Consider the following 20631-nt stretch of genomic DNA (forward strand, 5'->3'; position numbering starts at 1 on the left):
CTCTCCCTCTGCCTGCCTCTCTGTCTACTTGTGCTCTCTCTCTGTCAAATAAATAAAAACTTAAAAAAAAAAAAGATCTTAAGTTTGTTGGGCTCACCCAAGGCAGGCTCATTCCTCCGTGCCAGCATCCAGGCACTGAGAAACAGTAAAAAGCCGGGCCTGGAATAAATAGCTCTTTCTCAGGTGAACTTGTTTCTCCTCTTTGGGGAATCAGATCTACGGCTAAGCCTTCAGAAAAAAAAAAAAAAAAAAAAAAAAAAAAAAAACCCAAGCCATGGGGCAAATGTGTGTCATTTCCATATGCCGTTCTGAGTCTGTCCTGGGGACCGCGTGCTCAGGCTGCCCTGTACACCGGCAGCCTCCGCAGAGCGTCCGGGCGCATCTAGAGAACTCGAAGCAGCACCATCACTCTCTTCCTAGAGGCACCCCACGTTTGACGTTGACTTTTTCACCCGAGCCAAAATGTCAGAAAAGGGCCTTCCTCCAGGGCCTCAGCTAGCCCGAGGGGCACCTTTGGGCGAGAGTGGAAGACGCCCCGTCTGGCTGCATGTTTGCAGAATGTTATCCCTACTGCTGGCGGAGCAGAGCCCAAGCCGGCTCTCAGCCACTCTCTGTCCCCTTGGCATGTCCCCCCCTTTCAGCGGCTCTGCGCACTTTTGAGCGTGGCTCAGGGTACAGTCATGGCTAGGGTCCCTGGAGCATTTGCTATAAACTCCTAGGAGGTGGCGACAGGCAGTTGGCTGAAGGAAAGGCCGCCTTCCCAGGGACAGAGGAGCAGCTGAAGGAAACGGACAAGGCCCAGGCGGGGGTGGGGGTGGGCGCGCGCGGAACGCACTGCCGTGGGATTGGGTCTAACCTTTTGGAAGGTCGGTGCTTAGTACCTATCAGTATTTAAAAGACGCCTGACCTTTGGCCTAGAAATTCTGCTGCTAGGAATTGATCCTACGGATAAATATATACTCCAGATGTGTGCGGTCATCCATTATGACATTGTTTGTAACAACAACAAGAAGAAAGAATGGGAACAACCAGAAGGTCCATTGACAGGGGACTACTTAAATATATAGTACATTCATCGAATAGAATACTATTTTGGCTTTCAAAGAAATGAGTAGAAAAAAATGGAAAGATGTCAAAGATATATTGTTAGGTAGAAAAAGAAAAGCAAATTGCACAACATTATGTATAATCCTTTTTGGGCAAACCTTGCTGAAAATCGATAATCAATTTGTCTAACCTGAGCTGAATCTCTTTAAATTTATGGAAACTAGTAGACTAAGTTTATGTTGAAAGAAAACCAATGAATGAACCAATCAATCCTTGGCACCCCGCCACTACCCAGCGCCTAGGATGCCATGCTGTCTCCTCTCTTCCCTCCCCGGCTCCCGCCGTGAATCTCCTGAGGTCCCTTTGACAAGCTCCAGGAATGTGGTTACGTCTGCGATGCTCAGAGCCTCCCCTGGGCTTCACCCTCAGCACCCTCATTTCCTCGGGGGAGAGAGAGAGGAGTTCCCCTGATCCTTGAGAGACGGGGGCGCTGGCCCAGAGCAGAATTGTCTCGAGGCATGAGTTTCCTTCCATGTCAGGCCCCTCTATGGATAATGAGGAGACGCCACAAGCAATTTATCATGCCAACACCCAGTTTGTACCTTCTGTCTTCCTTTGTGTCCCTGCCTGGATCCTGCCAGTGGTAGGCAGCTTTTGGCAACAGCGGCCGTCAAGGAAGAGTTGTCTTTGACCTCAGGTCTGCAGAGCTGAGGGCTCTGTCAGGAAACCAGGTCAAGGCAAGAGGAAGGGGTGTAGATTAAGGAATCTCCAGGGACCTTGGGGAAGGTTTGAGGACAAGGCCGCAGAACCGTCTACCTCTGGTTCAGCCCCTGAAAGGCACAGAGCTGGTCTGGGTTAAGGACGCGTCTCGGGGTGGGGAGAGGGGCGGCGGGATCACGGCTGCTGCTGTCATTGTTCAGGGCTAGATCACACACCAATGGATTACACCCCCCCCCATCCTGCTTTCCTCATCCCATCTCCCTCACTGTGACTATGACATCTGCCTGTCTTTCTGTACTACTCGCCGAACATAAAAATATGTCTGTGTGCGGGTGGGATGGGGCTGAGAGCTGGGGAGAGCTCTCTGGTCCTGAAAACATCCCGTGTCCCCGGACCTATGTGTTTCTCACGCCTAACATCTCCCCTCCGATCTGTCTTGAATAAATATCCTGCAACCTCCTACTTACCTGGGCGTCTGAAGGACGACGCCTGCAGCATTATTTCTCTCCGCTGACTGACAACGGACTTCAGTGTTCCCTGCAGCTCGCACCTGGCTGCAGAGGGGAACACAAGGTGTTTCAGGATGCAGCCATCACAATTCAGGCAACATGGAGACTGGGTCAGAGGCCTGGTGCCAGAGAGGGGGCCTCCCCTGGACCATTTCCCCAAGAATGGAGCTCTGTCCTTGCGAAGGGGGAGCCGAGCTGGCAGGAGAGAAAGGTGGGTAGTAAATATCCACCAGAAGGCCCTGGAGCAGGGCAGATGTTGGGCAAAAGCCAGCTGATTAAAAAAGAGGCCTTTAACTTCACTTTGTGTGTGTTTGTGTGTGTGTGTGTGTGTGTGTGTGTGTGTGCGTGTGCACACGCGCCCGTGTGTTTGAATGAAGAAAAGAAGAAGGCTGGGAACAAACTTTTCCTTGTGTCTCTTTGGATTAAATGCTTGGATGGTCTGCCTAGATTGATTTAGCGTCTTCCAACCCCAGACCTTTTGGTACCTTGGGTCTAGAGGAGACTTTATCTTCGTTTTAGAGGTTGGGGAACTGTGGCACTGAATTAGGAGGTTAATTTCCCCGGGGAGATCAGTGGCGAGGCCAAGGAGAGAACCCTCAGGGAGAGCCTGTTGGGACGGGCGCCATGTTGCTCCAGGACCCAACACACACATTCACGGTGGTGTTCCCACACCAACAGGACCTTTCTAACAGATGTTCTTTCTGCTCCTGGAATGTACCTGAGGCCTTGTAAATCCCTTCTGCTCCAGGATACATGGGGAGCAACCCGGCTCTTTGCCACCCTTGCCGAATTCCAAGGGTGGTGGGAGGGAAGGCAGCCAGGAATAATAGGGTTCTGGTTCTTTCTCTAGGGTTTTTTTTTTTTTTTTTCTTTTTCTCCCCTTTGGCAGCCACTCAATGACTGGGGATGAATGACCCGGATGGTCACCACCCACCCCACGTCGTTGGGGGAACATAAGCAGAAGGGCAGGACCCCTGAGGAGATGGTAGGGTAGGGTGCCTCAAAGCAGAGGGTGCCCCAGCAGACCAGCAAGCGAGTCATGGGGACCCTCTGAAGGGTGCCCATCCCCCAAGGGGCGGTCCAGGCAGAGAGGCTTGAGTTCTGCCTGCTTGGGCAGGGGTGGAGAGGCCTGTTTCGCTGGCCTAGGGTGCTGTCCCCGCCGCACTGAACTGCCAGCACTCCACAGATGGGAGCAGGCTGCGGCCAACTTCCCCAGCTTTTGCAAATCCTGCATCTTAATTAGTTCCCTACTGCTTTTGTACATGGACCACATTTTAATAGTCTCCAGGCTTCTTCCACCATTTGCTCTCTGATGTTCGGCGTGATTTCTCTTCTCCTCCAGACAGTCCCCCCGACTCCTGCAGCACCCTCCCAGTCCGGGAACAACTTAAGGGACGCCGATGTGCCAAGCATGTAGCCCGAGATTGATGAGCCTGTCAGCGGGCTCCCTCTGCCCCTCGCTCTCCGCTTCCCCCGGGTGCTCCTCCCGGGTTGGGCCCGCAGGAGTGTGTGTGTGGGGGGGGGTGAGAGTGGGCGAGGTGGGAGGTAAGGAAGGGACCCATGGAGCCCCCAGCCAGGTGTGAGCCAGTGGACACCGTGACCTTCTCCCGGCCTGCGGAGGAGTCTGGCTGTGTCCTTCTGAGGGGGAAGGACACTCCAGCTCCCACCCGCATCTGTCAGTGCTTATCTGGCTCGGCTCGGGGGGCTGCCTGAGCTTGGTACAGCTGGGAGAATGGATGCCTTCAAGTGCATCAGGGGGAAATGACCAGTCATTTATCTCCTTCCTGCAGTGTCACAGCCCGCAGCCATCCATCCTGGAAGCTTGCAACAGCGGCTTCTTCAGTTCTCGTTGGCCTCAGGAGCAGGAGAGCTGGGGAGAGGTGGGCAGGCCCCTCCAGCCCTCCGCTTCACGCTGCGACGGTTCGTGCTCCCTTTGCTTTCCTGGCAGTCTGGGGGGACCGAGCTGGTCTGTCTCAGGCCTGCTTGCAGCCTGCAGGGCTCCGGGAGCTGGGGCTGGCGGAGGACATGGGTGGCAGCCGGGAGTGAGCAGGGCAGCGTGCCCAGCTGCTGCCGAATCTCCATGGTCACGTGTGCCGTCCCCTTACCCCACCCCCCCGGGTGACACCACGTTTAGAACACAGGTCATCAGCCCGAGGAGCCGCCCTGGGACACCGTGCCCGTTCGCTGGTGTCTTTCCCCACTGGGAAGTACAGTCCACACTTTAAGGGCAGGGACCCACCTGTTTCTTCATCTGTCTCCCCTGCACCCGGCAACAGGCTTAGCACATAGCAGGTGGACAGTAAAGATTTATGAAAGGGATGGAGGAAAGGTGTCAGTGTTTGGTCTCAGCCTCGGAGAACACGGTGTATCAGACAGCATGCCCGTTTCACAGGTGAGGGAGACTGAGCAGAGAGAAGCCCGTGGGAGCTGACCCCTTGGGGTTCCTGTCCAGTTCCAAACCTGGGCTGTGGGGCCTGTCCCAGGTTTGCCATCTTGCCTCTCTTTGACTTTAGGTCGTAGGGGCCTTTCCTGTGCCTGACTGCTGTGCTCTGCAGGAGAAGGGGCACCAAAAGATCCCAAGGCCTGGGTTCAAGTCCAGACCCCTCCACCCAGGGGCTGTGTGATTTGGGGCAGTTACATAACAACTCTGGCCTTGGTTCTTTGTCGGTGAAAGGCGGACCCTGGCAGCTGCTTTGCTCACATTGTAGGACTGTTCTGAGAGTCCCCAGGGAGGGTGGATCTGGAGGGTTTCCACAGTGATGGCGTCACCATGCTGTGCTGCTGGGTAGGCCGCGGGGGTCTCGGCTAATGCCGTGTCTGTCCCCTACACAGTGACGTGCCCATTGCTTGAAGAGCGTGTGCTGGCTGGCCTGGAATGACACTGCATTCTGCCTTTGAGTCTTTTAAAAGCCCCAAGTCTGGAACCTTCTACACTGAGGAGAAAAGACCTGGCACCTGGCTGTGGGATCCATCTCTACCAGGCCCACAGCTTAAAAAAGTCACCTCTTGTGTCCCAGAACTCTGGCATCCATTGCCCAGGGCACAGAGGTCAACTTGGAAGGCTTCCTTCCCACTTTTACTGACACCTGTCACCCCATGGTGTGGTAGGCCAGGCCTGTCTGACTGGCATGGCAAGGCCGTGTTTGCCCGCGGCCTTGGCTGGTCTCCCTTCTTCTGGAAAGCCCTTCCTCTGGGGACTTGCTCTAGTGTCCGTATCTCTGCCCCTCGGTCCTGGGCACCCAACCTCCGCATCTGCCCTCTGTCCTGGTTCACTGTGTGGGGACGACCCTGCTCAGGGGCCAGGGGCCTGCTCCAGACCCCTACTGCCCTCTGGATGTGTCTGGAAACCGGGGTGTGAGTGCCACGAAGACAGGGCTCCGGTGGGTCATGCCCAGCCCAGTCCTAAGCACCGGGCCCTTGGTGGGGTCCCACCCACATTGCAGTAACTCCTGATCGCTCTCCCCACTCTGCCTTTCCTCCTTCAGCTGTTTTCATAGTGACCCTCTTAAAATACAGTCACTCTCTGCTCGAAACTTCCAGTGGCTTCTGATCATACTCACAGTGGCCGTCAACCTCCTCTCAGTGGCCTGCATGGCCTTTCCAAGGCCCCTGTAACAACTCTGGATTGGTCTCCAGGCAGATGGGCCCCGGGCTTCAGGCCATTGTATTGATGTCTCCTTGGCCCAGCATGTCCTTTCTAAGATATCAGCGTGCCCCCTTCCCCTCTCCTCAGAGGCCCCTCTCCTCTTCCTGGCCGCATTTCAAAATGTAACCACCCCCTACTTCCCCCAATACTCAAGCATCCCCTCCTCTGCTCTGTTTTCCCCCAAAGCACTGATTATCATCTGTTGTGCTCTAGGTCTCACTCATTTGATTTTAGGTATTGTTCCCCCGCCCCCAATAACTTCCCTACTAGAATACAGTTTCTGTGAGGTCAGGGCTTTTCCTCTCTTGTTCACAGCCATGTCCTCAGCACCTAGAATAGAACCTGCTGCGTAGTAGGTGCTCAGTAATGGTTTGTCCAATGAATGCATAGGGCAAGGAAGGCACTTTCCATGCAGTTCTGCTGTGATTTCCAAATTTGCAGGACGGTGCCCGCCCTGGACCTGAAACAGGGCGGGCCTCTGGCCTTTGAGCTGGGTCTCGCCCGTGGCCCCCTCTGTCCCCAGCACAGCTCTGGACTCAGCCTCTTTTTTTTTTTAATTTATTTATTTTTTCAGTGTAACAGTATTCATTGTTTTTGCACAACACGCAGTGTTCCATGCAATACGTGCCCTCCCTATTACCCACCACCTGTTCCCCAACCTCCCACCCCTGACCCTTCAAATGGACTCAGCCTCTTCACGGCTGCTCTCCCTGGGCCCACGCCCCAGCTGGGGGAAGCCAGGCCCCACTGGTTCCGATGGTTGAGAAGATCCGAGGGTTAAGATCTTGCTGGGAAGTGCTACAACTTTGTGGAGGCAGAAGGGAAGGCGCTCACGTTGCTTGAACATCATGCCCCTTGTGCAGACACTCTGTGTCCCTTGGCTCCGTTGGCCCCACAGCAACGCCGGGAAGTGGGGTTTGATCCCTTAGTTTTACATATAGAGAGATTAAGGCCCAGAGTGTGGTGTTGGGAACTAGAGCCGAGCTTCCGCTCCAGAACTCTTTTGCACTGTCTGGTTATCTCTACCCCTTGGACACAACGGAGATATCACTCCTGCACGCGCGGCCACCATTCCTCCCTTCCCCCACCATCCTGCTAGCTGCGTCGACCTGGTCTGCCAGCCAGCCCAGGGGTGAGCTTCCTTTGGCTCTGTGGGTGTTTCTCTGGGCCTCTGGAGTGGGGAGACGCTTAACTGAGGTGTTCACCCCTAGGTGAGAGGGTGCGTGAGGGCCCATCCTTGCATGTGGACTGGGCTGTGAGTGGATAGGTGCACCGGGAAATGGGGGGCAGAGGCCATACGGGGAGACAGGCAGCCCTCCTGCTGTGTGGCTATCCTGGGATTCTAAAACAGGTGGTAATACGGGCCTGCAGGGTGCAGCCTGGGTGATGGGTCCTCACCAGGAGCCTCATCTATTTTGAGCTTTATGAATCACAAAACAGGGAATCAAGAAAGAGGGTGCCAAGAAAACAGGGTGCCAAGAAAATGGCACCCCCTGAGGAAGGAGCAGATGGATTCCCGGGCCTACCACCATCTCAGGAAACCAGGGCTTCGGTCTGTCCCCCACCCCGATCTCTTTCCCCCATTCTTTCTCCCCATGAGTCTGAGAGTCTAAAGGGGATAAATGAATTAATGACTCTTAAGCTCCTGGCTTCTTGGTGTAAGTTGATGAATAAATCCAAGGAAATAGGATGAGCTTAACTCCTTACACTAATAAGCACTCGGAAGTGAAAACTGCACATTTGTATTTTTAAAGAAAAACTAGAGGCAGGTAAAACAACAACCACAACAACCACAACAACAAAAAACCAAAACAAAAAACAACCAAAAGTCTGAGCACTCCTGATGTAGCAGGAGGATTGTCTGCCATTGTCTGTGGGGTCTCTCCCTCCCATTTGCTCTGGTACTCTGTCTCCAGGTCCCTGCGTCACGGAGAACCCGTGATAGATGGACGGATGGATGGGCCTTGTCGGGGTGTTTCACCACTATTTCCCTTGGGGCAGACTGTCTGTTGGCAGAGCACAGCCTCCCGAAAGATGGTATCTCTTGCAAACTCGACAGCTAACAGACAGCTCCTCTCTTTGTATATTTCCCCAAAGAAGAACTGTCTTAATCTGTTTTTTATATGGCATATTTTATTATAATCCATATATGACTTGCAGGTTCCCAGTCCTCCACCCTGAGCCAAAAAACGCATGAGGAGTCAGAGGCTCTGGGAGCCTGTGACATCCAGGCATTTGCATTTTTAAATGGCCTGGGATTTAATTACTCACTGTGCTCCCATGGTGCACTTTCGGGCTCATCTCGCCTGCATCCTGTTAATGAGCTCCAACAACCCAGCAGAAGCTCTGCTTTCAGTGTGTTGGGTGGCAGGCTTGGGGCACCTGTGTCAAAAGCCTGTGGCTTTGATTTCCACCCGAGAGGATGGCTGCCCTGTCCACGGCCCTAGATAGAAGCCACTGCTCTCCTCTGACATTTCTTCTTCTTCTTTTTGCTTCGATTTGCGCATTTCTTTCTTTCCTTCTTTCTCCTCTTCTTCTTTTTTAAAAGGTTTTCTGTGCTTCAATCCTTGTTTGTCTAAGAGGTTTTTTCTTATTTGGAAACCGATTTGCTTCGGTTTGCACAGAAGCTGTCTCTGGTGTGATGGATCGTGCTGGAAGTCACCCAAGGAGTATCTCTGTTCCCAATTAGAAGCGGAGGTAGAGCTGCTTCCAGGGGCCCAGGGAGGCGGCTGGCTTGGGTGACAGCTGCTGCCGCTCTGGAGAGAGTAACGATCCGTGGGTTTATATCCCTGTGTATAAAATCAGGCTAATTTAAAGATGAATTATGTGTGGGTTTTGGACCATTTTCTTTTAATGTTAAATGTCTGATGGTTCTTGTCAGGTGATGTGGTCCCCAAATTGGTGCGAGCGTCAAAATGAGTACACGTATAAAGAATGACTAAATCCTGTGTCTAGATGGAATGTCTTAGAATAATACAATACAATCAATGAAGTCCCTAAGGGCTCGAGAGGGAGCATGCCTAGGATGCACGTTGTGCCAGAGCTTGGACCTGTTACCTTGTTTTTCCCTTCACTCTGGGACCTCCTGTGGTCAGGGACCAGGGAATGTACCCTCTGCTGGTTGGCTGGGAGGGCCTGTCATTCTGACCTTGCAAGCCTTACCCAGAATGCTTTGAAACCAGGGTTTGCCAGTGGTCAGCTTGAACCTTCCAGCTGTCCTGGAAGGGTGCTCCTCCGGGGACGAAGAAGGCGACATTAAGAACCATATCCTTCCATTTTGGGGGAAACAAAATCATAGTACCTGTTACTTTTAAGGGTAGAAACCTGCACTGATGTGGTAGCCACTGGCCACATGTGGCTGTGGAACCCTGGAAGTCTGGCTAATCTGAATTGAGAGGCGCTGTCATTATAAAAATAAACACCAGATTTTGAAGACTCAGTGCAAATCAAAGAACGCAAAATATTGAATTAATTTTTTTATACTCACTACGTGTCGAAATGATGTTTTGGATAGAGTGGGTTAGAAAAAATATATTAAAATTAATTGCACCTGTTGCTCTTTTCAAAATGTGGCTGCTGGAAAGCTTAAAATTATGTAAGTGGCTTTCATGATGTTTCTATTGGACAATGCGGCTGTACCGTTAAAATTAGAATTATTCTAACTTCACACTAATAAACGGTAGCATTTATAGGGCACTCGGACCATGCCAGGCTCTTTACGTATTCGATCTAATTTCGAATTATGAGTTTTGAAGAGAAGAACCAAAACCTAAACAGAAATTGATATACTTCATTTTCCGCTCCGTTTCCATGCTTCTGTGCTGGTTTTCTGTGGGTCATCCAGTTTCTTTATGTAGTGTATTTATGACCTTGTTTCATTTTCCCATCAATATTATGAAATATTGTGGCCATCCTCAGTGAATATGTAAGGAAACAGAGACTCAGGCGTCTAAGGAACTAGCCCTTTGGCTAATGGTCCTTTGACTAATAGGTGGTTGGACTAGAGCTTGACTCCAGGGCCATCTGGAAGCAGCAATTCTACGAGCCCATCAGATATTTTGGTAATGAGGCAAGGATAATGCCACGAGTTCCTCTGTGACCCTGGGAAGGGCTCCTTATCATTCTGTGCTACACTTTCCTCCCTGAGGGGTTGGACTCTAGATGCTCCTGGAAGTCCGTTCTGGCCCTTTACCTGTAGAGAGTCCATCTCACTGTTCCTAATTTGGTTCTTTTGTCTCTCGTGGTGCTTCTACTGTGCCCATCTGGTAAATGACCAGAGGACCCAGAGAGTGGAATGAATTGTAGGAAAACAGGATGGAGGAATATGGAGCAGGGGAGGAAGAGAGAGCTGGAGGAGGAGGAGGAAGTTCACAGTGGATGGAGAGTTCCGTGGGGGGTCAGTACTGTTGCAGAAGGGGTGAACCCCACATGGGATGTTCATATATAACAGAGCCCAGAACCACGACACAGACCTGCCTCAGCCTCAGTAAAGGACTGTCTTTTATCTTGAAATAGGAAGTCTGTGGAGAGAGTTTGGGGTGCAGTGGAAAATGCACAAAGGTTTGGGAAAGGACTTTTCGAGGAAGAACCAAAGAGAGACAAAGCAATGTCTGTACAAGCTAGAGAATGTGTGAACGGGTTGGCGGGGCAGATTGGGGTCAAGGCTGGGCTTTGCCCCCAAACAGCTGTGTGATATTAAACAAATTCCATCCCTCCCTAAGCTGCAGCATCCTCATCTGTGAAATGGGATAGTAACTGTGCTCGCCTCTTGGGTCACGGTGGGGATTAAGCAACACACAGCTAGGAACAGCTACCGCATATTGAACGGTTCGTGTGTGCGGAGCCGTCCGCATGGACACAACCATATCAGTGCCCCCTGGGGCTCAGCCTGGGCCTGCAAACTGCTGATAAGGATGCATCAAGTAGGGCTCCCATCCTGATCTTAATGGCATCTAGGAAAGACTACTGGTCTGCGTTCTTGTTCCGCTGTGTGGCTTTCTGTGAATTACGGAACTTCTCTGAGCCTTGCATCCCTCATTTATAAAATGAGGTGATTACAGCAGATGATCTGTAAGGCTTTTTTTCAGCTCTCAAATGCTGTGCGATTCTGGAAATAGGATTTATTAAGCGTTGAGAGGCTACGGGGAATACTAAGATACGAACTTCAAATATATGTATATATGATTACCGTAAGTTAAGAGGACGGTGACCAGCTGTTCTCTTCTGACTGAGGGCAGGACATGAGGCAACATGCTTTAATTGTTTTATAAGAGACGTTTGGAAGCCTTTTTTTTTGACTTGGGAGAAAGAGTGATAAGTCATCAGAGCAGGCTCTGGGGTCGCACGCTCTGAACTTGTTAAGGCAGACAGTGCACTATTTTCCCGACACTCAACTTCAGTATAACTGAAGTTCATCACAAGTTCATCACCTGGGTCTTCCCTGACCCCCTGATCTAGAGCAAGCCCCCCACTGTATTCTCCCTTCACACAGCACTCTGTTGTTTTCCTCCGCCGCCTGTAAGACAATCTGTCATTCCATATTAATTTTGTACGCAGCATTTAATATCTGTCTCTTTGGACTGTAAACCCCCTAAAGGCCAGGACTGTCTTTATCTGCTACACCTCCTGGGTGCCCAGGGAAAGAAGCTCCGCGGTTCTTTGTGGAATGAATATGTGTGTGGATGAGTTCTAGTGCTGGTTGATTTGGTGGTAGTTTTCCTTTTCTTTTCTTTTTTAAAAAATTTTATTTATTTATTTGACAGACAGAGATCACAAGTAGGCAGAGAGGCAGGTAGAGAGAGAGGAAGGGAAGCAGGTTCCCTGCTGAGCAGAGAGCCCAATGCGGGGCTCGATCCCAGGACCCTGAGACCATGACCTGAGCCGAACTGAGCCACCCAGGCGCCCCTGACGATAGCATTTCTTGATGGAGGTGGATGGAGGGGGATCCTCGGTTTGCTGAAGACCTTGTTGTCTCTCGAGGGACTTTAGATACTGTTTCTCCTTCCCACTGGCTTCTTCGGGGGGCTGGTCACTTGTAGGTATGGATTTCTTCAGTTTTAATGTGATGTCCTAGTGTCCCTTTCTTGTGGACTGGCCAGCCTGCCTCTGGTTCTGGGGAGATGGAAGGGGTAGATAGAGTTGCATTTGAGTCCCAGTGAAGCCCAGCAGAGCAGGGTTTGATTTTGCTGGTTATTTCCATTTCTGCCCTTTGCCCCTACCCCCCACCCCACCCACTCTTCATCCTGGGCCCCTGACTTGGGCCCCAGGAAGCTGACCTTGGTGTGCTGGGTCAATGAGGGTGGCTTGCCCTCTGGTGTCTAGTTGAGGTTGGCCAATGGGAGGGCAGAGCAGGAAGACAAGGGTGGAAAGAGAGAGCTTGGGCCATGAGCCTCTTCACCTTGGTTCTCTCTTTTGTGAGCTCACTGAGGCTGCAAGCCACAGATCCCTCCGGGTTCTTGCAAATGCTCTGTCCCTCCAGGAAGAGCGGTGGTAATGGCGCCCCACCCTAACTCCCGGGGGTGCTTCACCTTTCCGTGTAGTTCCCTCATTCCTGTGCACAACACTGTGAATAGTCCTACACTCCACTCTCAACTCCCCCGGGCACATGGGCCATTCCCTTCCCCGGGTTGCTTTCTAGAGCACCAATTCCTCATATTCCTGTCTTTATCTTACCTGATAACAGGATAGGGGCCACGCATCTAATTGCCAAGGGGGTATGAGGTACAGGATCAGAGATCAGATGAATGTTTCTTAGCAAATCAAAACAGGATCCCCTGTACCTGACGCTTCTGCTTTTAGTTTAGCAAGAGCAAAAATAATATCCCTGGGGCGCCTGGATGGCTCAGTCCTTAAGCATCTGCCTTCGGCTCAGGTCAGGATCCCTGGGTCCTGGGATCGAGCCCCACATCTGGCTCCCTGCTCCGTGGGAAACCTCCTTCTCCCTCTCTCAATCCTCCTGCTTGTGTTCCCTCTCTCGCTGCGTCTCTCTCTGTCCAATAAATAAAAAATCTTTAAAAAAAAATCTCCTTTTGGGTTAAGAGCTTGGGCGGTATCTTGAGAAAGGAGTTCAGCTTCTTTCTCTGGTCTCTTTCAGACAGGGCTGACTCTGGCTGCCAGGACTCAGCTGGCCCCATGACCTCAAGACCCAGGTAGCGGACCCGACTCTGACCTTTCCAGAAAAGGTGCCCTGCTGTGCAGGCGCTGCAGCTCCCAGCCACGGAGCTGGGGTCTGCTAGACATCTGTGCTCCCTATTCCCTTCCCTTGGCTTTGGTGGTCTTTGTATCCCTCGAGGAGAACAGCCTCTCTGAGGTCGAAATAGTTTCTCATGGAGCAACCTGGAGCCGGGCACCCAGCATGGCTGAGGGGAGGTCATGGAGTTGTCAGACGAGACCTGAGCTAGAGGGAGAGAACACTAAGATTTGAGGCTAGTGTTGGTGTATTGCTGTAGAATTTTCAAAGTACTTTCATGTAAGGGGCATGTTTATGCCTCACAAAATGGCCCTGTGGGGGGACTGGCCATCGTGGATGCAGAAGAGGGCTCCGGGGCCGTTGAGTGTCTTGCTCACAGTCACTGTGTGTCTGATGCCCTTCGCTCTCCTCGGCTCTGAGGCTACGGACAGGGTTGCCATTTGTCTCTGGGGCTGGAAACAGGAGACAGGAAAGCCAGACCCAGCTCCGGGGCTCCTGTTCCACCCAGAGGTGAGGGCACAGGCTGCCTCTAGCTCTACCCAGAGCGCCAGTTCCTGCGTGCTCTCCGGGGCCACCCCCTGTCCCTCCTGGTCCTCCTGTCCCCACTGCTTCCAACGGCCTGACCCCTGCTTCTCTGTCCTTAACTTTGCAGAAGCGGAGCTGCCCCTGAAGAAGGATGGCTTCACCTCGGAAAGCACCACCCTGGAAGCCTTGCTGCGGGGTGAGGGTGTGGAGAAGAAGGTGGATGCCAGAGAGGAGGAAAGCATGCAGGAAATACAGGTATTTCTGCGGCCGCCGTGGGGCGGGGGTGGGGGGGTGGGGGCCGTGTCCGAGCGTGGGCGCGGGGCTTCCCGGAGGCCCTGGCGGGAGGCGGCTCCTGCTCGCAGACCTCCCGGTGCACGGCTGCAGGCAGTCTCACGCCTGCCTTCCTCCCACATAACCCGGCCTCCAGAACAAGCCCTCACCCCTCTCTTGGTGTTCCCATGTGGCCGTTCAGAATATATTTTTCCAGCCTGCTGTATGCCAGGGCTGGGCTAGGTCCTGGGGACATGATGGTGAGCAAAACAGACGGGAGTCCTCACCCCGTGGAGCGGGCGGTCCAGAATTCAGGCTTGAAACCTTGGGGTCATCTACACCAGCTTGTCCCCCACGAGCCCCTGCCTTCCTCACACCCCGTCCTCATACCCTGTCCTCAGCTCTAGTTCTCAGCACGGCCCTCTCCTCCTTCAAGGCCAGTGTAGGCATCACCCTCCAGGCGGGGCTGGTGGATCCTGTCCCTGCTGGTTTCCCACCCACTCTTCCCAGTCCTGTGGAGGCTCTCACTACCCAAGATCGCCGTGGTGCCCTCTGACCGGTTCTCATTCCTTCGTCTTCAGTCTCTGTTGTCGAATGCGATGGTTGGCATGGAGTATTGTAGTAATATTAATTTATATAAATATTAAACAATAGTATTAATAATTAAATACAATTCAATTATTAAAATAAAATTACATTGATATTAAATGTATATTTTATGATACTTTATATTTTGTGTGATACTTACCACGTATTACATATTTATTAATTGCATATCCAACGTAATGTTTAGTATTTGCATATTCATTCATTGACGTTACAATTAAAGTAATAGCAGTTACACGTCTGGTTTGCCTCTTGAGTGCCACCGGTCAGTGAGTTCCAAGGACTCGGGGACCATGCGGTCGTGCTCACTGTCGTCCCCTTGGGGACTTGCCCGCTCCCACAGAGCCGAGTCTCAACAAAGATGCAGGCTGAAGCCGAGAACTGGCCTCCTCCCCTGCCATCCCTGTGTGCAGTTGGGCCGTCCGTTCCTGTCCCTGTCACAACATGGCCTCTGTGGGTTGCCTCTGCTCCTTAGGGCTACAGCCCTCCGAAAGGTCCTTAATCTGTATGACCTTTACGTGCCTAATGACCTTCACGTGCCTAATGCACCTTGGAGTCTTCTGCCGCCCCCGTCTTTCCGTCGCACCCAGCGTCTGGTGCATGGGAATCCAGCCGCTGTCCCCGCGACCAGAGCACAGGCTCCTCTTACCGTGTGCCCCCACGGCTGCCCCGGTTCCTGGCCGCTGTCATCTCCTGTCTGAACGACTGCAACAGCTTTCTAAGCGGTGCCCCTGCTGATGGCTGAGAGGGAGTCCTTTAAACCGAAGTGGGATCCTGTTTTTCCTGTGCCCCAAACCGGACACAGGCTCCTGTTCTCCCTGAATAAAAGTCAAGGCCATCTTACCTCTCCGACTCGGTTTCTGGGCCTTTCCCTTGCTCATTTCTGTTGCCGGTACACTGGCCTCATTTTGTTCCTTCTAGAACACACCAGGCACTCTGTGGCCTCAGGGTTTGGCTCGGCCTGTCTCCTCTCCAGCAGGTTCCTCAGCCCAGACATCAGCTGGGCCTCACCCTCCCCTTCTTCAATCTGTGTCTCTTCCTCTCTGTGAAGCTGACCCTGACCCTGTGGGTACTACCGCATCCTGTGCCCTCCCCACCCGCTAGATCTCCCGATCCCCTAACTTTGCTTTCCTTTGCTTTTTCTTTTTCCCCTAGCTTTGATCACTATTGACCATACTTTGTAATTTGCTGATATATAATGTTATTGGGTATTTTCTGTTTTCTTCCAATGGCATGTAAACTCAAGGGTGGGATGATTGTCTTGTTCACTAATATATCTAAAGCTGGCAAACGGTGCCTAGCGCTTAGTAGGTGCATAGTAAGTTTCTGTTGGGGAGGATATACGAGTGAACAGATTCCTGAGTCACCCCAGGGGGCAATCTGTCCCTTCTCCAACATGTCCTACTTTGCTAGATGATCTTTCATCCTGAAAGAAAGCTCTGCTTGTGCACATCCCTTGTTTAAAAAACTTAGCTGAAACACTTGTGTCCTACTGGGTAAATCCAAAATGGTGAATGTGATCTTCTTGGGCCTCCTCTCTCTTCTCCTAAGCTAGTTTTCAAGCTTATTTTCTTCCACTTCTGTGCTCCCCTGTTCTGCAGTCTTCCTTCCCTCCTCTGTTCCTGTGGTCATGTCGTGTCCTTTACTTGGGGAATCTTTTCTTCTACTCTGCATGTACAAATTCATGCAACAGTCAGGCTCAGCCCCAATGCCTCCTTTCTTGATGGTCCCACAGCCAGAGGGATTCTTCTTGTCACTGGCATTTAGGGTGACTCGTTTTTCTTCTTTGTTTTTTTTTTTCTCCCTATTCACATTCCTCCCACCTTTCTCCAGTTTTTGGACTTTTCAGGTCTTTGAAGTTAAGGCATATCACATTTGTGTTGTGTAGTTAGTATAATTTCACTGAATCAGTGGATGGGACAGAACCATTGCCCAGAAACCCTGACACTCTAGTGACAAATAGCCTCTTATGCTTTCAGGCTGGTGGGTTCAAGGTCCTCTCAGGCAGTGTTGGGCTAATCCACGGGCCATTGCTGTAGAATCATCACCATCGCCATCCTCCCTGCTGTAAATAGATGAGGAGAGCATGGGCAGAGCATGGGTCTACCATCTACCATGCTAGAAGCGGAAATCAGGACAATAAGCCAAAGGAGTTTATGTGTTCTTATCAACTTTGGTTATAAAAATAAAGTACATATGTAGTAAATGGATTATATTTGTTCATTTTTCATTCATTCATTCAACCAAAGTTTATTAAGTGTCTCGTCTGAGCAGGTACTGTGCTAGGTTTTGGTGGGACAGAGAAACCAAGGAGAGCAGTCCCTACTGTTCATATTTATATTCTAGTAATGACAGACAGACAGAAGACAAGTACACAAAGGAAATAATTGCATTTCATGATAAATGACCATGAAAAGAACAGAGTGTGAAGATTCAGTATAAGGAGGGACAGATTCTAGTAGTGTCCTAAGTGAGATAAGGGATTTAACCTCAGTCCTAAGGGATGAAAAGGAGCGGGCAAAGCAAGAATATGGGGAGGAAGTTTCTGGGCAGAGGAACAGTATGCTTGAAGGCCTTGAGATAGGTCTGAGCTTATAGTTTTGAAAGAACAGACAGAAGATGCAGAACTCATACAACTCAGTAACAAAAACCCCCCAAAATTCAATCACAAAATGGGCAGAGGACCTGAACAGACAGTTTTTTCCCAAAGAAGACATGCAGATGGCCAACGGGCACATGAAAAGATGCTCAACATTACTCATCATCAAGGAGAAGCAAATCAAACCATAGTGAAATTAGCCCACACCTGTCAGGATGGCTATTATCAAAAGACAAAAAACAACAAGTGTTGGTGAGCATGCGGAGGAAAGGAAACCCTGATGCACTGGGGGTAGGAATGTAAATTGGTGTAGCAACTATGGAAAAATATGGAAAAGTATGATGGTATAGAACCATTGTATGACCCCCCATTCCAGTTCCAGGTATGTATCTGAAGAAAATGGAAACACTAGCTCAAAAAGATGCATGCACTCTTATGTTTGCTGTAGCATTATTTACAGTAGCTAAGACATGGAAACAATCTAAACGTCCGCTGATGGATGGATAAAGAAGATGTGGTACGTATATGCAACGGAATACTACTTAGCCATCAAAAAGAATGAAGTCTTACCATTTGTGACAACGTGGATGGCCCTAAGGACATGATATTAAGTGAAATAAATCAGAGAAAGACAAATACCACATGACTTCACTTATTTATAGAATCTAAAAAACAAAACCAAACCCAGACTTACAGATATAGAGAGCAGATTGGTTGTTGTCAGAGAGGAGGGGGGTTGGGAGGGTGTGAAGTGGGTGAAGGGGATTATGCAGAATGTAGTCAGTAACATTATATTAATTTTGTAGGGTGACAGATGGCAACTAGCCTCACTGTGGTGACCATTTCACAGTGCCTCCAAATGTCAAATCACTGTGTTGTTCACCTGAAACTGATGTAATATTGCATGTCTATTACACCTCGATAAATAAAAAGAAAAAGAAAAAAAGGAAAAAAAGAAAGACAGAAGGTTCATGTGGCCAGAGCAGAGTGCCGGGGTGCCAGGGAGAGAAGGGCCCAAGGCCGTGTCCGATGACTCTTGCCTCTCAGGACATGGAGGAGGCACTTGATTTCATGGAAATGAAGAAGGAAGCCACTTTATTTATTTATTATTTTAAAAAAGATTTTATCTTATTATTTATTTGACAGAGAGAGATCACAAGTAGGCAGGGAGGCAGGCAGAGAGAGAGGGGGAAACAGGTTCCCCGCTGAGCAGAGAGCCCGATGTGGGGCTTGATCCCAGCACCCTGAGATCATGATCTGAGCCAAAGGCAGAGGATTTAACCCACTGAGCCACCCAGATGCCCCTGAAGGAAGCCATTTTAACGAGGGCAGCGAATTCGTGTTTCCCCAAGATCCCCCTGGCTGCTGCCTGGAAAAGAGCTGGACGCAGGGCTGTGGAAGAAGGAGAGAAATCAGTTAGGAGGTTTTTGCAGCGTTCCAGGCTAGAGATAATGGAGTTTTTAAAAGGCATTCCTTCATCTTTTTTAACACAACCACAAACAATTGTTATCATCACTGTAAAGACTGTTTAGAGTAACAGGGAGAAAAGTTATTTTAAAATGTGTTTATTTTCCAGATAATGTCCTTGGACAGGGAATGCAAATATGTTAGTGGGGGTTCAGCTGCATCTTCGTCGGACCTCTGCCCTTGACTCCTCTGCACAGGATGCCCCCTCTGCTTCCTGAGCCCTGAAGGAACGCTTTGTTTGTTAGGAACTTCTGGCTCCTCCCTGGTTATGTAGAGAGGCTTTTGGGAGTCAGGGCCACATCATCGCAGGATATGCAAACACACTGGAGTGGCCGCTGTCACATCAGAGGTCTGCGGCACAGATTAGGGGTTCTCAAGATGCAGGGAGACCAACAGGAAAGGGACGGAGAAGTCCATTTACTTCTGGACATTGAGGCCATGTGGTGGGCAGTGCTGGAGACCAGCTCAGTCGCCTTCACCAGATTTCAATTCCAACTTGGGGTTCATTTGCTCAAAAATATCTGCATGGTAAAAAATGAGGGTGGAGTCAGATTGTACAGCACGCCAGAGGCCATGACCTTTAAATTCGAGGTCTTGGAACTTACCATGATTAAACGACTTGAAGACCCAGAAGTTGGCAAGACAGCTGTTTGAACAGCCACAACAGTCATAACAACAACACCTCATATTTATACCACATCTTTTCACCGAAGTCTGCCGAGTGTTCGACTTGTCATCCTCTTGCCTTTCACTTGTGTTCCCACCTATGGTTCAGAAAGCCAAGATGCAGACAGCCTAGGAGGCCTGATGGGGACCTGGACCAACGTTTCCTCGCTGTGGGCCAGAGGGCATGTCTCGCAGACAGCACTATGTCTCTGTTAGATGGCTGTGGTCAACCCAGAGACCCCGCGTGCCGTCAGCTGATGGCTTCCCAAGTAAGCCTACTAGAGAAGCCGGAGGAGAATTTACAAGACCTGTTTTGAGCTCTGTGTGAGGATTTGTAATCAGCAATGCCCTGACACCTGTGACTGGGAGAGAACTCTGATGAGAAGGCCGTGGAAGAAGGTCCCTGGAAATTCACCCCTGGATTTCCTACTTGGAGGATGGGCTGGAAGCATTGTCTGGGAGGCCAATGGAACAATGATGATGATTCCATGTGTCAGTAGAGTGTGTGCTGCCTCTGAGCCTTTTCATAGTTTGTGTCATTGTCATGCCATCACAGGGGTGGATGCTGATGCTGTCATCCTGTGTAATATGGTGCCTGCCCTCCTTTCTAGACTCTTCTTATGCCAATCTCTCCTGTATCACTGAGCTCTAGTCACCCTGGCCTCTTTCTGCAACATGGACAAGCCATGTTCCTTTTCCTGCCTCAGGGAGCTTGCTCATGCTGTTCCTTCTGCCTGGAACACTTTTCCTTTCTCCCTGCCCTTGGTCTCCATTCCCAAGGCCAGTCTCTGCTCATCCTACATATCTTAACTCACTTAGGTCACTTCCTCAGCTAAGCCTTTCCTGACCCTCGAATTAGGTAAAATTCCCTCTATTAGCCTCTCGTAGAAGCTTGTACTTGCCTGTTATTGTGTTTATGGCAGTTTTAACTATATGGTTGTAGATGTTGTTTAAATCTGTCCTCCCTTCACTATACTGTAGAATCCTTTTAGGGCACCGACTGTAGTTACTCTGTGGCTTGTCTAGCACAGTGCCTGCCATATAGTCAGCACTAAACAAGGGTTTGTTGATCAAATGAATAGATGAATTCCTATTTTATAATTGGGGAAACTGAGGCACGAAGACGTGATGACTCACCCCAGGTTGCACAGTGAGTCCATAAAGAGGTTTCTAGGGCTCATGACATGGCATCCAGTGAGCTCCATGCCCCTTCTCCTTATCCCACTTTCAGTCTGGGGAGCTGGGGCCTCTGCCACTATCTTTCATTCTGCCCTTAAACCTAGAGATACGCAACTTACCTGCCCTCCCCTCCTTACAAAGGGAGTGAAGTGTTCAGGTTCCTACAGGAAGGGTCTATATAATATACCTTCAATCTTCAGACACATGG

The 20631-nt window shown here is 50.5% G+C and overlaps 1 protein-coding gene across 6 annotated transcripts in view; it reads left to right on the forward strand.

Moving 5' to 3' along the window:
* Nucleotides 1-20631, forward strand: part of DPF3 (double PHD fingers 3) — a 268632-nt gene that overhangs the window by 133483 nt on the left and 114518 nt on the right. For all 6 annotated transcript variants that reach the window (XR_006818793.1, XR_006818792.1, XM_046009580.1 and 3 more), the window contains exon 4: nt 13764-13891. Coding sequence is in view for 4 of the 6 variants with exons in the window: in XM_046009580.1 (XP_045865536.1) it covers nt 13764-13891 (128 nt within the window). In the remaining 2 variants the exon portion in view is untranslated. The remainder of the gene's footprint in view (nt 1-13763; nt 13892-20631) is intronic.

This window comes from Meles meles, chromosome 6 (genome assembly GCF_922984935.1).
Source record: "Meles meles chromosome 6, mMelMel3.1 paternal haplotype, whole genome shotgun sequence".
Lineage (NCBI taxonomy): Eukaryota > Metazoa > Chordata > Mammalia > Carnivora > Mustelidae > Meles > Meles meles.